The following is a 13305-nucleotide window of genomic DNA, read 5'->3' on the forward strand; positions in this document are numbered from 1 at the left end:
CTTTGGACCAAACTTATAAACTTCTAGAAGAGTGGGTGCTCCGTGACTGTTTAAAAAGGACGATGGCAGACATTGAGCTCAATACATTTAGACCGTTAAGTGGACTACCTTTTTTACACAAACCCTTCAGAGCATGTTCAACCAACAACTAAAAAAGCCATTAAGGTTAGCAACTGAAAGCAGTCCGGCTCCTGCACAGTCCTCAACGCTGTCACTGTTGATGCACTAAATATTCTACACTGAGGAGAATTTTCCAGTTTCCCTTGCAGCAGCCTGCGACATGATCAACCACCAGCTCCTGGACATTCTCCAGACGAGTATGTGGATGGATGGCACTGCTAGTTTAAGGTTAAGGTCTTACTTGAAGAGCAGAATCTTTACAGTGAAGATGTGAAGCTTCTCAGATCAGTCACCCTCTCCTCTTGTATACAACAAAGCTCCCTACTAGCCACTACACTATTCAATCTGCATGGTGAACTGCTTAAAGGAAAAACACTGAAACTGCCCGTTATATTAATCAGTATGCTGACTACTCTTTGCTCTATACTAACTAGCTCTGAACAGGATGGTCAAAAAGAAAGCAAGGCCTAGACGTCGCTCCTCCTGGCTGTCCAAAGACTTCCTAAATGTGAAACCTGGTAAAACTTTCCTTCTCTCATCACCCAACAAAATGATGCTTGCTCTGGACTGGATGCTGAGCTCAAACCCTTTGTGAATGAATGAATGAAATGAATTTTGTAAAGCGCACGTAGCTGCCCTGGGGCGTCCAAGCGCTGGGAAATACCAACTGAGGCTAAAATTGCTTGAGGGAAGAAAACCAACCTAACTATTAATTAATAAACAAAAGCGTTTTCAGCTGTTTACGGAACGAACTAAGGTCGGGGTTGGATCTTAAATGTTGGGGAAGAGCATTCCACAATTTGGCCACGTTAAAAGAAAAAGAGCGGCCTCCCGATCTTGATTTCTTTATCTTCGGAACAATAGCCAGATTGGCAGAGGATGAGCGCAGATGTCTGACAGGCTGATAAGGTGTAATAAGGGGAAAGTTAATTGCTGGGCCTGAGGACCAAAAGGCCTGATGTGCAATACAAAGTGATTTGAAATTAACTCTTTCCCTAACGGGAAGCCAATGCAGTCTCCTTAGGCCGGACTTTACTGATGATCTGCGGGGGATTTGTAGAAGAGTCCGTGCTGCGCAATTCTGTATCAACTGCAGTTTGCGTAGAGTAAAGTCCGGAGCTCCCAGAAATAAAGCATTCCCGAAATCCAACCGTGATTGGATCATGCCCAGAACCACGGTCTTTCTTGCTTCGAAAGGGAGTAGAGGAAGGACCTTCCTGATGACTCTAAGAATGCCGAAACAGATAGCAGATAGTCTTATTGCCTGCTGATCAAATGACAGGGACCTATCCAGCCAAACACCAAGGCTCTTGATGGTATCTTTAGGCACCGGGGCCGGTCCCAAACTGGGTGGCCAAAGAGTATCAATGGAAGAAGGAGCGAGACGACCTAGGAGCATGAGCTCAGTCTTGTCTCCGTTGAGCTTGAGACAAGACTTGGTCATCCAACTCTTAACCATCTCCAGACAGACTGCAAGATCCGCACACACTAAGGATCCCCCTTCCTGTGCCAGAGAGACCACCAGCTGAGTATCGTCCGCGTAGGTAATGATCTTAATGCCATACGGCTGGACGATCTCAGCTAGTGGCCTCATGTAGACGTTAAATAACGTCGGGCTCAACGATGATCCCTGTGGGACTCCACATCCCAGAGGCTTACTGGTGGAGGTGACAGTGCCCTCATATACCTGGAAGGATCTATCACTCAGGTAGGACCTGAGCCACTCCAAGGCCTTGTCAGATATTCCGGTGTCCAGGAGACGTTGTAAGAGGATATCGTGATTGACGGTATCAAATGCCGCGCTCAGATCGAGGAGGATTACTGCCACCGATCCTCCCCGATCTAAGATCCTCCTGGACTCCTCTGTTACGGCCAATAGTGCAGTCTCGGTCCCATGCTTAGGGCGGAAGCCTGTCTGGGAGGGGTCGAGCAGCTGGTTTTGTTCGAGAAAGGTTGTTAGTAGGCCGTTTATATATTTCTCCAAGATTTTGGCTGCCCAAGGCAGCAAGGAGATCGGGCGAAAGTTGTTAGGATTCTTGGTGTCCAAATTAGGTTTTTTAACAAGAGCTCTCACCATGGCCTGTTTCCAGGCCACTGGGACTGTGCTGGTAGAGATCGAGGTGTTTAATACAGCTAACAGTGTAGGGAGGATGGTCTGAGTCGCAGAGACTAGAATGTGTGGAGGTGCTGGGTCCCTAGGGGAACCTGACTTCACCTGATGCATGAGGGAGGTGAGATGGTCCACATCCATCTGGGGAAATTCCGCCAGCACTGGGAGGCAGTTGGATATGTTTTCTTGTAGGGGACATAAGGATGTCTCCTTCAAAGTAGTCTGCTCTGAGGATGGAAAGGAAGAGTAAATGAGATTTATTTTCTGGAAGAAAAAATTGGCCAAATCTTCACAGCGGAGCTGAGGATTTTCATCAATAAGTGGAGGCGTTGGGAGATTAATAAGACTTTTTACAATCCTGTAAATCTCCTTAGAGCTGGAGCTCGCCTCTGCGATTTTGTGAGAGTAATATAAGGATTGTGCGCTCTTTATGTCTTTTTTATATACCCTAATAGCCTCTCTATAGATGGTTTTGTCTGCTCCCGCATATCCTAATCGCCATTTTCGTTCCAGTCTCTTACAGTGGCACTTTTTCATCCGTAAATCATTCGAATACCAAGGAGCTGAAATCCTAGATCTTTTTAAGACCAGCAATAGTGAAGACCTGTCCATGGGTTTTGTACATCACGAGGACTCTGCTAGATCAAGTTAATATCACAAAAAAGCCTCAAAGGCAAGTGCACACCATTTGAAACCAGAAATGAATGTTCTCTGATCAGGGTCTACAAATGGTCAACTAATCTTTAGTTCTCTCAGAACTGGCCTATGGTATGGCTTTGCTAACTGGCCTTACTAAATAAATATTAAAAATGCATTAAGCTCCTCAGCACGACAGATCATATTTTGCCAATCCTCGGGCCTCTGAACTGGCTTCCTGTGCAGAAGTGCTGTGTACACAGGGTAACAAGGTTACTTAATGCAAACGTTGCACAGCCTAAGGCAAAATGAAAACTCTGGAAACAAATAAGGATTGATACTTAAAATATCGAAAATCAGAAAAAAAACATTGTCTTTCTGTAGGGCAGCCCTCAAGATCTGAGGTAACATTCCTCAGACTTGGAAAGCCTCTTTTCCAAACGGCATTCAAGAGAGGAATTGAATAACTTTGAACACCTAAATACCTTTGTCCCTCCATGCAGTTACTGCACATGCCTGTTTTCCGATTGAAGTACTTGCAGTCCAATACTCCACTTAATCCTTTTATTCTGTTATCTAAATAAGAACTTAGTATCCAGTTTTGTACATAAACATGTGAACATAAGATTTTTGCTGCGCACCAGTAACACATTTTCTGGGGCAAGGAGGGACTGATGTTGAAAATAAACTCCACAATTTGCCTTGCCGTTCTTCTCTATCTTATACTTTACTTCATTGTAAATATCGCTGATGTTAATGTGGTCAGCGCTATAAAGTTTTGCAATTCTTTCACACTTGGACAAACATTAGGCATGGTCCATTAGCCAAGCTTAGGTTGGTCTCATCCTCCTGCACGTCGTCTTCACCCGGTGTCTACCCATCTCCTGCTCAGTGTTCAGAAGCGTATGGTTCTAAAAGCCATCAAGCAGATGTCCTATCTCCTCCATCGTTCTCCATTTAATGGAGTAACCTTCCTTCGCCTAGGGAGTACCAGCGCATCTCTGCACAGTATAGGTCTGTCTTATTAAGACATTTGAAATCTGGCCCTGCACTGAATGGGTTCCATTGTTTTAGAACCCTAGTCATCTCATATAAGGGGATTAAATGTTCCTGCACAGCAGTTTTCCACAAATGTTACTTTTTCCCTACTGGTCTACTCATACCTTCATTGCAAGTAAGAGCAACACATCTACTGTATAGAGGAGAGTTGTTGAGCGCAGTTGTGCTTTACATCAGTGCCACCACAGTTGCATGGGCTGAGGACTCCTCTGAAGTGCAGGTGATGTATTTACTTGCCTCCATCTGCATCTCCCTTTGTCCCCATCTGTTCCCAAATGGTGAGGGTCCTTGAACTCTTTCGGGTGTTGTGTACTTAGGAGGGCATGTTGGGAGGTGTCTTTGTGTGGCATGTAGGATTCACTGTACTGTCTTCCAGCAGCAAGACTTTCCTTTGTAAGGAATTGCTACAATCAATGACCAGACGGCTTTTCAGATTTTACTTTATCTTGTTTAGCCCTTTGCCACCGAATGCCCGCCTGCTTCTCCTACATCATCCGTGAGAAGCACTGGGGTCTCTTCTGACTTCCCACATATCATTGGGTGAGGTGGATTGTGCTACAGACCTTCTGCAACTGTTTCCAGACAGCGTTTCTTCACTTTGCTGCATTGTAACCTACGTAGGAGCGATCACCTGCTTTTGTATCATCGTTAATAGGTTTCTTCTCTGCATGTCAGCCACTCATTGGCAATAGGTGGCAGTACACAAAAATGAAATTCAAACACTTGTGGTGGGTCACATAACATAACTTGAATTTCCTAAAGGTTTTCTTCCTTCAAGATTTTCTGGCCTCTATTTTTGACCAGTCTTCACAGAATTACCAGTGAGCCCTCACTCTGAGCCACTTTCCACTCTAGTCCTCTCTGGGGAGGAAAATGCTCCAATATTAAACTACACTTGGACATCTGGTACAGGTGGATGTTAACCGGAATCAATGAACCAGAGAAGCACTCCACTATTTACTGGTGTAAAATCCTAGCGAAATGAACTTAACCTATTTAAAACACAGCGTGCTACAGGGGGTGGCACATGTTGTCTAGAGTGTGCCTGTACTTGAAACTAACACGATCACGAGTCTCAACTCAAACCCCTGTGCACTGTTGCTAAGGTGTAGTTGCCATACACATATATTTAAATCAACACATTTAATTCAAACGTTTTCTGAATCTATGGTATCACGCAAATAGTGATTTTGGTTTTACATTGTTTCAATGGTTTAATCATGAACATTCATTTGTGGACACAACATACATGTAATGGGGGAATTCAATACATTCCAAGGAAATAAACCCATTAAATACAATTCAGGAATTCAATCCGATTGCTTGTGAAACGCCCTATGCATTTCGGGCCTGACTTGGCCCTTCTTCAGGGGCTAAAACTCTTGAGGGTAAACAAAATTTAATTGTTTTAGAATATACTTCAAAACTCGGAAAAGCATCATCACAGACCAGGGTGAAACTATACATTTCTTGGTCAAAAACGTCAAAATATTTGTTTGTGATTCATGGTGGAACAAAAGGAAACTGTGATGAGTGGAAAAAAAACCTCCACCTTCGTGACCAAACAAGAAAAATACTTAAAAGTCCTTCAAAACCTCTAATCTACAGAAAAAAGACCACACAGATCAATCAAACTCAGTCCGAAAACCAAAAATAAACTTAACTGGCTGAATGGAAGCTCTCATACCTTATATGGAATGAACGTGGCAAAATCACTGGAATGTAGACTTAACAATCCTACAAGAAAAATTGGACGTCAATTGAGCACCGAACACTTCTCCGGCACCAGGGGATAAAGGTTACATATTCCATGGCGCTGGCTTACCTTAACTTGAAACCTTATGTCCGCACCAAATCTTTCAAAAACAACTGCTACTGCTCTCAGCGCACTTCCCCAATCGTGCGATTAAACGCTAAGCCTCCGTATGCGCCGTAAGCGGAGATCGTGTACGGCGTGGGTGTAATAAACAACGGACTGCTGTGCTTCCAAAGAGGACGGCCACCATATTGAGAGGATCAGAAACAATGCTAAAAACCCAAACTGCAACAAAAACCACTCGCTGCTGTGACACCTAGCCGGTTAAAGAGCAAAGCTACTATTACCCTAAAAAAGAAAGCAAATCCTGTACTGAAAGGCTCATACAACTCTGAAAGATCACTACTCAACATAAACCTGCAATCTCACCCAACTTACATTGCACTGCTGAAAAAAACCTGACTCGTTCTAGTGCACAGAAAAAATATATAAACAAAGACGTGATGAGAAAAAAGTGCTCAAAACTCAAGACAATTTAAGAACCCAGTACCACGATCACATTGATAAGAATCATGCATACAACAGTATATACAATACCGTGGTTGTGAATACATTAGAGATAACATGAGAAATCAATTGTCATTCATTCCTTTTGACACCAGTGTCAAGGCGTTTAATCCAAAATGTTTCCTTTTGTAACAGGAATCTGGTGAGATCCATGTCAGGGTAATGGGTAGCTCGTTCTAAAACAGCAAATCTCATTTGAGCTATACTGTGCTTTGCCTCTATCCAGTGTGCTGCTGAACTGCTATTTTTATTTTGAGTCCTAATTGTACTTTTATGTTCAGATATGCGTGTTTTTATTTTACGCTCCGATTTACCCACGTATAGCTTACCGCAAGGGCATTTAATATAATAGATCAGTTTATTAGAATTACAATCGGAGTCATGAAATAACTTTATGGATTCTCCAATTAATGAGTGGTGTAAAATATTCCCAATAATGACATTACAATGTACGCAGTTGGAACACCTTTTCATGCCTTTAAAATCGGTCTTATGATCAAAAAAATTTAAAGATCTAGTGAAAGTGAACAGAGGTTGCTCATTAAAGAGTCCATTAAAGTCCGACTCATTTTGTAACATTTCCCAGCGATTAATGCTAATTCTCTTAATCTTCTGTGAGCTTGTAGAACATTTAGATATAAACACTTGTCTAAATGTTCTCTTTTTTTTGGTTTACATTGTAACAAATTGCTACATCCATATTTGGAAATACGTTCTTTGGCTTGATCAATAACTTCTTCAGGATACCTTCTATCTGAATACATTTGCTGTTGAAACTTTAGATGATCTTCTAGACTGCTTTGATCGGATCATATCCTTTTGAGCCGTAAGAACTGAGAAAAGGGTAGATTATGTTTCAGTTTTTTGAGATGAAAACCCCGAAAGTGGAGAGCATTATTAATATCTGTTGCCTTTCTATGCACTTCTGTTTTGATTTTACCTCCTTCTATCCTGATAGACCCATCTAAAAATGAAATCTTCCTGTCATCAATTGTATGGGTGAATTGAATGTGATCATCATACCTATTAAGTTGTTCAATTTTATGTTCTAATTGCTTTTTGGTGTTAATCCACAGCATGAATGTCGTCAATGTACCTGCAGTATAGCAGGAGATTATCGGTCCATTCTCGATCACTGTAAATGAAATCTGACTCAAATTTAGCCATGAATGTATTGACATAGGCGGGAGCCCCCGCAAAGCCCATAGAAGTACCTTGTTGTAAATAAAAACAATCGTTCCAATAGAAGTAACTATGATACAAACAAAAGTGTAAGATCTCCAAAATGAAGATTTTGTCTGCTCTGATAGAGGTTTGGCGCAACAGCGCACATTCCACTGCTTCCATGCCAGCTGTGTGCGGAATAGAAGTGTATAGGGACTTAACGTCCACTGTCTGCAATAAAATAATACTTGTAGTTGTAACTGAATCCAATTTTAGTAAGAAGTCTTTGGTGTCTTTCACATAGGAAGTCCATTGTTGGACAAATGGTTGCAAAAAATGGGCAATGTATTGCCCCAAAGGTTCAAAGATGGTACCACAACCTGTCACAATTGGTCGCATTGGAGTTTTTTAAAAAAAATCTGTGTATTTTAGGGTGCATATAAAGTAAAGGTCTCCTAGGATAATCCACAGTCAAGAATTGTTTAGTGGATGCTGAGATCCAACCCATGTCTTGTGCTTGTTCTAAAACAACTCTTAGAGTGGCTTTTAGTTCACTCGTAGGATCGGTGTCCAAAGGTAAATACGTTTGAAGATCCACAACATGTTCTTGAACTGTGAGAGTATAGCAAGTTTGGTCCATGACGACAATAGCTCCTCCTTTGTCAGCCTTTTGAATGCAAATATCAGTGTTATTCTGAATCGAGTGGAGAATATTTAAGTCATGTTTAGATACATTTTTCTTCTTAGTTCTACTTGGATTCATGTTGAGAATCTTTACGAACCAAATGTTCGAATGAGTCTAGTACTTTATGAGAAATGGGTGCTTGATATTTAGATTTGGGTCGAAACTCCATATCAGGCCTAGTGGGTAGAACATTCGTAAAAAATTGTCTCCATCGTAAGACTCTCAAACTTGAAAAGTGATACACATTCTAAGACATTGGTGTCATATGTGGGGACGAAGCCCAGTCCTTTATTAAGAACTCTAACTTGATGTGGGGTGAGTTTTGTAGATGATATTTTGACTACTAAGTTTGTTTCTGACTTCGTGTGCGTCCGGGTTTTTCGACTACTTCTCCTAATTTTCCTGATTTGGACGTTCCTGGTGGTTGACTGGAGTCGATGCCTTTGGCTAAAAAATGTGTAGAACTAGATGCTTGTAAACCATTCTTATCAACAAACGTAGGGACAAAGGGGTAAGTTTAATGAGGTCCAACGTACATATCCCGTCAAGGTTGTGTACAAGAAAAAGTACAGAGTTCCTCTAAAGAAGATAAAGAGTACTGTCAAGTTAATTTTAATTAAGTTTAATTAGGCTGTTTACCACCATAATAAAGTACATTTTTGGATGAACTGACCTTTTTTATATTCACTTCACCTACACATGCTTGGACCCTTACCCCCCCCCCCCCCTGCACCCATCGGCAGGAACAAAAAATCCCAGCTAAAGAGCCCGAATTTTGGGTGCCCGTCGGGTATTGCAGCGCCGACCTGACGAGGGGCAGGCTTCAAATGATGAAGCATGACACCTAGCTTGCTGGGTGTGTGAGAACCCTAGTTCCGACAAGGGAATTTCCCCTTTCTCCCTCCCTGCATTACAACCAGTGGGGTCCACTTGGAGCCCCATACACTTGACAGTACTTTCTTATCTTTAGAGGAACTCTGTACTTTTTCTTGTAAACCATTCTTATCAGATGCTTCAGTTGGTGTTTCCACTACTTTTATCTGAGTGTGAGCTGGCGGTCTAGTCATACTGATGTCAGTTTCGGTGGCTAAACCTTCCTCTGAGGAGGTGGTCACGTTCTTTTATTTTATTTTTATTTTTTTTTTGTGTACACACGTCGTTAAGCATAAACTTCTGCCCATGTGTAAACCTCGTTTAGTTTGTAGTCCAAAGTATCTTTTATATTTACGAAGTTTCCCTTCTTGAAGTTTTTTAGTGTATTTCTCAAGACTGACATGAATTTCTTCAAGCGATTTATTCCAGTCGTCCTCTTCAGGCCCGTCTGGCCCGAAATGCATTGGGCGCTTAACAAGCAATCTGATTGAATTCCTGAATTGTATTTAATGTGTTTATTTCCTTGGAATGTATTGAATTCCCCATTACATTTATGTTGTGTCCATAAATGAATGTTCATGATTAAACCATTGAAACAATGTAAAACCAAATCACTATTTGCGTGATACTATAGATTCAGAAAACGTTTGAATGAAATGTGTTGATTTAAATATATGTGTATGGCAACTACTCCTTAGCAACAGTGCACAAGGGTTTCAGTCTTTGATACTCGTGATAGTGACAGTTGGATGTTAAAGCACAAGTAGTTGTTCTCATCAGACTAGCGGACATCACTCATGAGTAGGCCTGGGCAGTAAATTCCGTCCCGCTCACAGAATTTGCCGAATTTTGGTAATTTCGCGTTACGCAGAGAACGCTGAATTGCCCAAAATTCTGCGTTCCGCGGCTTCGCTGAATTTTTTGCTTGTTCTTGTTCTCAAAATGCATGTTTGCAAGATATTACACCCCCACCCCCGAGCACGCAAACAACGTTTGCGTATAGGAAAAAAGCATTGTGAACAAGCAATTCTGTGTGTTTGCGGAATTTCTGCACGCTCGCGGACATTTTTTACCGTTTCGCGGAGCTTTGTGTACCGCAAATTCCGCCCACCCCTACTCATAAGTAGGCGTTCCACCATGTTAAAGGCCAGGAGTTCTGCTATGTATGTTGTGAAAGGCCTGGGCCCCTGGCTGTTCCATGCACACACCCTGGCTTCTGATTTCTTAGATTTGCGTTGTGCACAGGCACCACTTCCCTACCCTCCTGTACAAAGAGGTACCTCACATTATTAAATGTTACTTGTGCTTGTCTTGGTCAATATTTAGGAAATGTAGCTTTTATCATTGTACACCTAGTGGACAGTTTGATTCATGTTTTTTTTCTCATCCCCACAGTACTGCAAGCATTTGGCCCTTGGTCAGCCTTTTACCTTCACACAGCAAGACATGCCAAAACTGAGACGCCAGATCTACAAAGAGCTGTGCCACTGTAAGCTAACTGTGTGAGGAGAGCAGGAGAGGAGGGACCCTCTCAGTACCACATACACTGAGGCACAAGGAGCCCCGCTGCAAGACTCATTTGAACCAGGGGCCAAAGCACCTGCTTGCCCAGACTTTATGTGAAGGGGCCGGGGGCCATTGGAGGAAACCCCGACAATTTTGATGGAACTATCACGGGGGTGGTGTTAGGGGGGGTGACTAAACAAAAAATGAAAGTTTTCTTCGAGAAAACAAAAACGAAAAAAAATCCGTCTGTGTTAGTACGTTCTAACTTAATATTGGGACCTCGCGGTTAATTTTTTTTTTTACTTTTATTTTCTTGGTCACCATATTTTTGCATATTTAAATGTTACTGACTTGAGGACGCAATTCTGTAGTTTTTTTTGTCGAGATGAAAGATGAAGAGAAAAAGCAAATGTTGGCTGATAGGTGGTGAAACTTAATAAAAGTTGAACTTTGTTACCATTTCTGCTCCTGTTTTTGTAGTTGGGGGCAGTACAGAGGGATTTTAAGGAAATGTGGGGTCTTAAATGAAACCTTTCATTTAAGAGAATCTCCCTTTTAGGTTTTGCCAATCAGATAGCGCAAGTTCTCCGTAGGCAAAAAGGCCTATTGTCAGCTTACAGTTGGCTTAGAGCGCACCCTTTACTTAACATTGGTTAACTTTGTTACTGTCATTTGCTGCTTTCTTATTTGTTACCTTTTGTGAGCTTCTCTTCGTTTTCCTTTGCTTGTCCCTCTCCTGAGCATGTACACATTACTTGCCCTTCCATTGCTAATCTTTTTAGGTGCTACTTTTTTCTTTTTCTAGGTACTCCAATAGAGTGCATGTGTTTTACAGCAGTCTCCCGCCTGTGTTTTGCGCTACTTCACTTGGTGTTGCCCACACACCAGTGTGCCGCTCCCCGCCCCTTTCTGTGATGCACTCGCCCTATTCTGCTTCTTTTTACCGCCCCTAACTGCCCTTGTGTTGCTTTCTCGGCTGTGCTTCTGCCCCTCACCCCCAGCTCCATGTTGCTCCCTTGCCAGTTTTCTATTCTCTGCCCCTTCACATTGCTATTTTCCGGTTTGCTGCCCTCCCATGTGTTGCTTCCCCTTCACCTGCCCCCATGTTGCATATCCCCAGCCCTCATGTTGCATATCCCCAGCCCTCATGTTGCATATCCCCAGCCCTCATGTTGCATATCCCTGCCCTCCTTGATTCTGCCACCCATGTGTTGTCTAGTTTCTTAAAATACAATATCCAGGCCTATAAACAAGAATATTTTGTTTGAAAGTATGCAAGTAGATCATAAAAATCCTGACCAATAACGATTAACATGTTCATTTAGGTGCAACTGTACTTTGAATTTATCCTGCTATAGCTACCTGCATTTTGTATACTTTTGATGTATAGCCTAGGCTCTAGAAGGGTATATGGGCTCAACCTGGTATATTTTGGTTCACAAAATTATGTGGCCAGCCGCGTCCTTTATTTTTTCCTTTTAACCCAACTACACAGCATGGTGGATGTTGTACAGTAAGGCTAAAACATACATAGGGGTGGGCTACCAGCACCTTATGAAGAAAGGTATGGCAGGGCTTTTTTTATTTTATTTATTTATTTTTGCAACATACCACCTAATTCTGAAAATTGCACCTTTTCAATATAGTTTTCTGGTTCAGCGCCAAAAGAAGTCAAAGTTGCTGTAATTTGGGACAAGTTGTTGAATGCATGTGTGGGATCTGAACATCAGTAGTTTCAGGTTCTAATCCCACCATTGGCAGTCCACATTTACCTCCTGCCTAGAGCTCTGGGCCATTGGTGGAGCTGGTTTGAGCCTATGGCAATAAAGTACCTTGTAGCAGTATAGGGGTATAGTCCCTCTAAGTACAGTGGTTTTATCTGTTGCTGAAACAGTTTGCACCCGAATCTGACTGAGGTGCCACTTCTGACTGTTAGCAGGATGATGAGTTCCCTCAGTCTTACACGGATGACAGTTGGGGTTGACTCTTTATAGAAGGCTAGTGGCTTCAACACCTTGCTTGAGATGGCCCTTTCGTCTGCTCATGAACCCACAGAGGAATCTGCCTCCTATGCAGTGGTAATGCATAGGGAGGCTGAAGTTTTTGCCTGCCATCTTGCCACCATGGAGGCCAAAGCAAATATTTTGTCTGATGTCCCACAACCTGGTGTGATTTCTGCTGAGCCTCTTCTCCCATTTAACAAGGTTATGACACACTTTCTTAGGGGCCTGGTCCAAACTTTGCTCTGGGGCCCTGGTCAGCTGACCAGTTGCCTGACACCATCGTCCTGCTCCAAACGACCTTGCTTTTCTCTCACAACATCTTTAACCAGGCATCCTTGTTCAGGCATCCACAAGTCAGTCTAATCTAAACATTCCCTGATCGTCAATCTAATTGTGTGGAACATTTTGCAATAAGGTCTTTTCGTCCCCCAGCCTAGCCCTCTGCTCTGTCAATGCCAGCTGTTTGTTGGGCCATTACTCCTATGTCCTTTGGGAGTCGGTGGCTCCGGTCTTTCCTGATGATCTTCGCCGTATCTTGGCCCGGGCAATTTTAAGATGGTCATGATGCTGACAAATTGACCGTACGCTGTTGTTTGAACACCACTGACACCTGGTCAGACACAATACTTACTCCGCTTAAAAGTGGTTTCAAAAAATATGGCCATGGCTTGCTCTTTGGGCCTATCCTCCAACTGCCCAATGTCCGCGCTCCTTTCACTGCTTTGGATGGCACCCCATAACACCACCCTGTCTAAACCTCTTTAGCGTGCCCTTGACTGGATTAAACACAGCAACCCAGTAGAAGTCAGAATCCGATTCCTTCTAG

General features: G+C 42.6%; 1 protein-coding gene across 2 annotated transcripts in view; it reads left to right on the plus strand.

Annotated features, from left to right (window-relative positions):
• SENP3 (SUMO specific peptidase 3) overlaps positions 1 to 10935 on the plus strand; it is a 253052-nt gene extending 242117 nt beyond the window's left edge. For both annotated transcript variants that reach the window (XM_085639232.1, XM_085639231.1), the window contains exon 11: positions 10366 to 10935. In XM_085639232.1, the coding sequence (XP_085495358.1) occupies positions 10366 to 10476 (111 nt within the window). In that variant the 3' untranslated portion in view covers positions 10477 to 10935. The remainder of the gene's footprint in view (positions 1 to 10365) is intronic.
• Positions 10936 to 13305: the final 2370 nt, after the last annotated feature.

This window comes from Triturus cristatus, chromosome 12 (genome assembly GCF_964204655.1).
Source record: "Triturus cristatus chromosome 12, aTriCri1.1, whole genome shotgun sequence".
Classification (NCBI taxonomy): domain Eukaryota; kingdom Metazoa; phylum Chordata; class Amphibia; order Caudata; family Salamandridae; genus Triturus; species Triturus cristatus.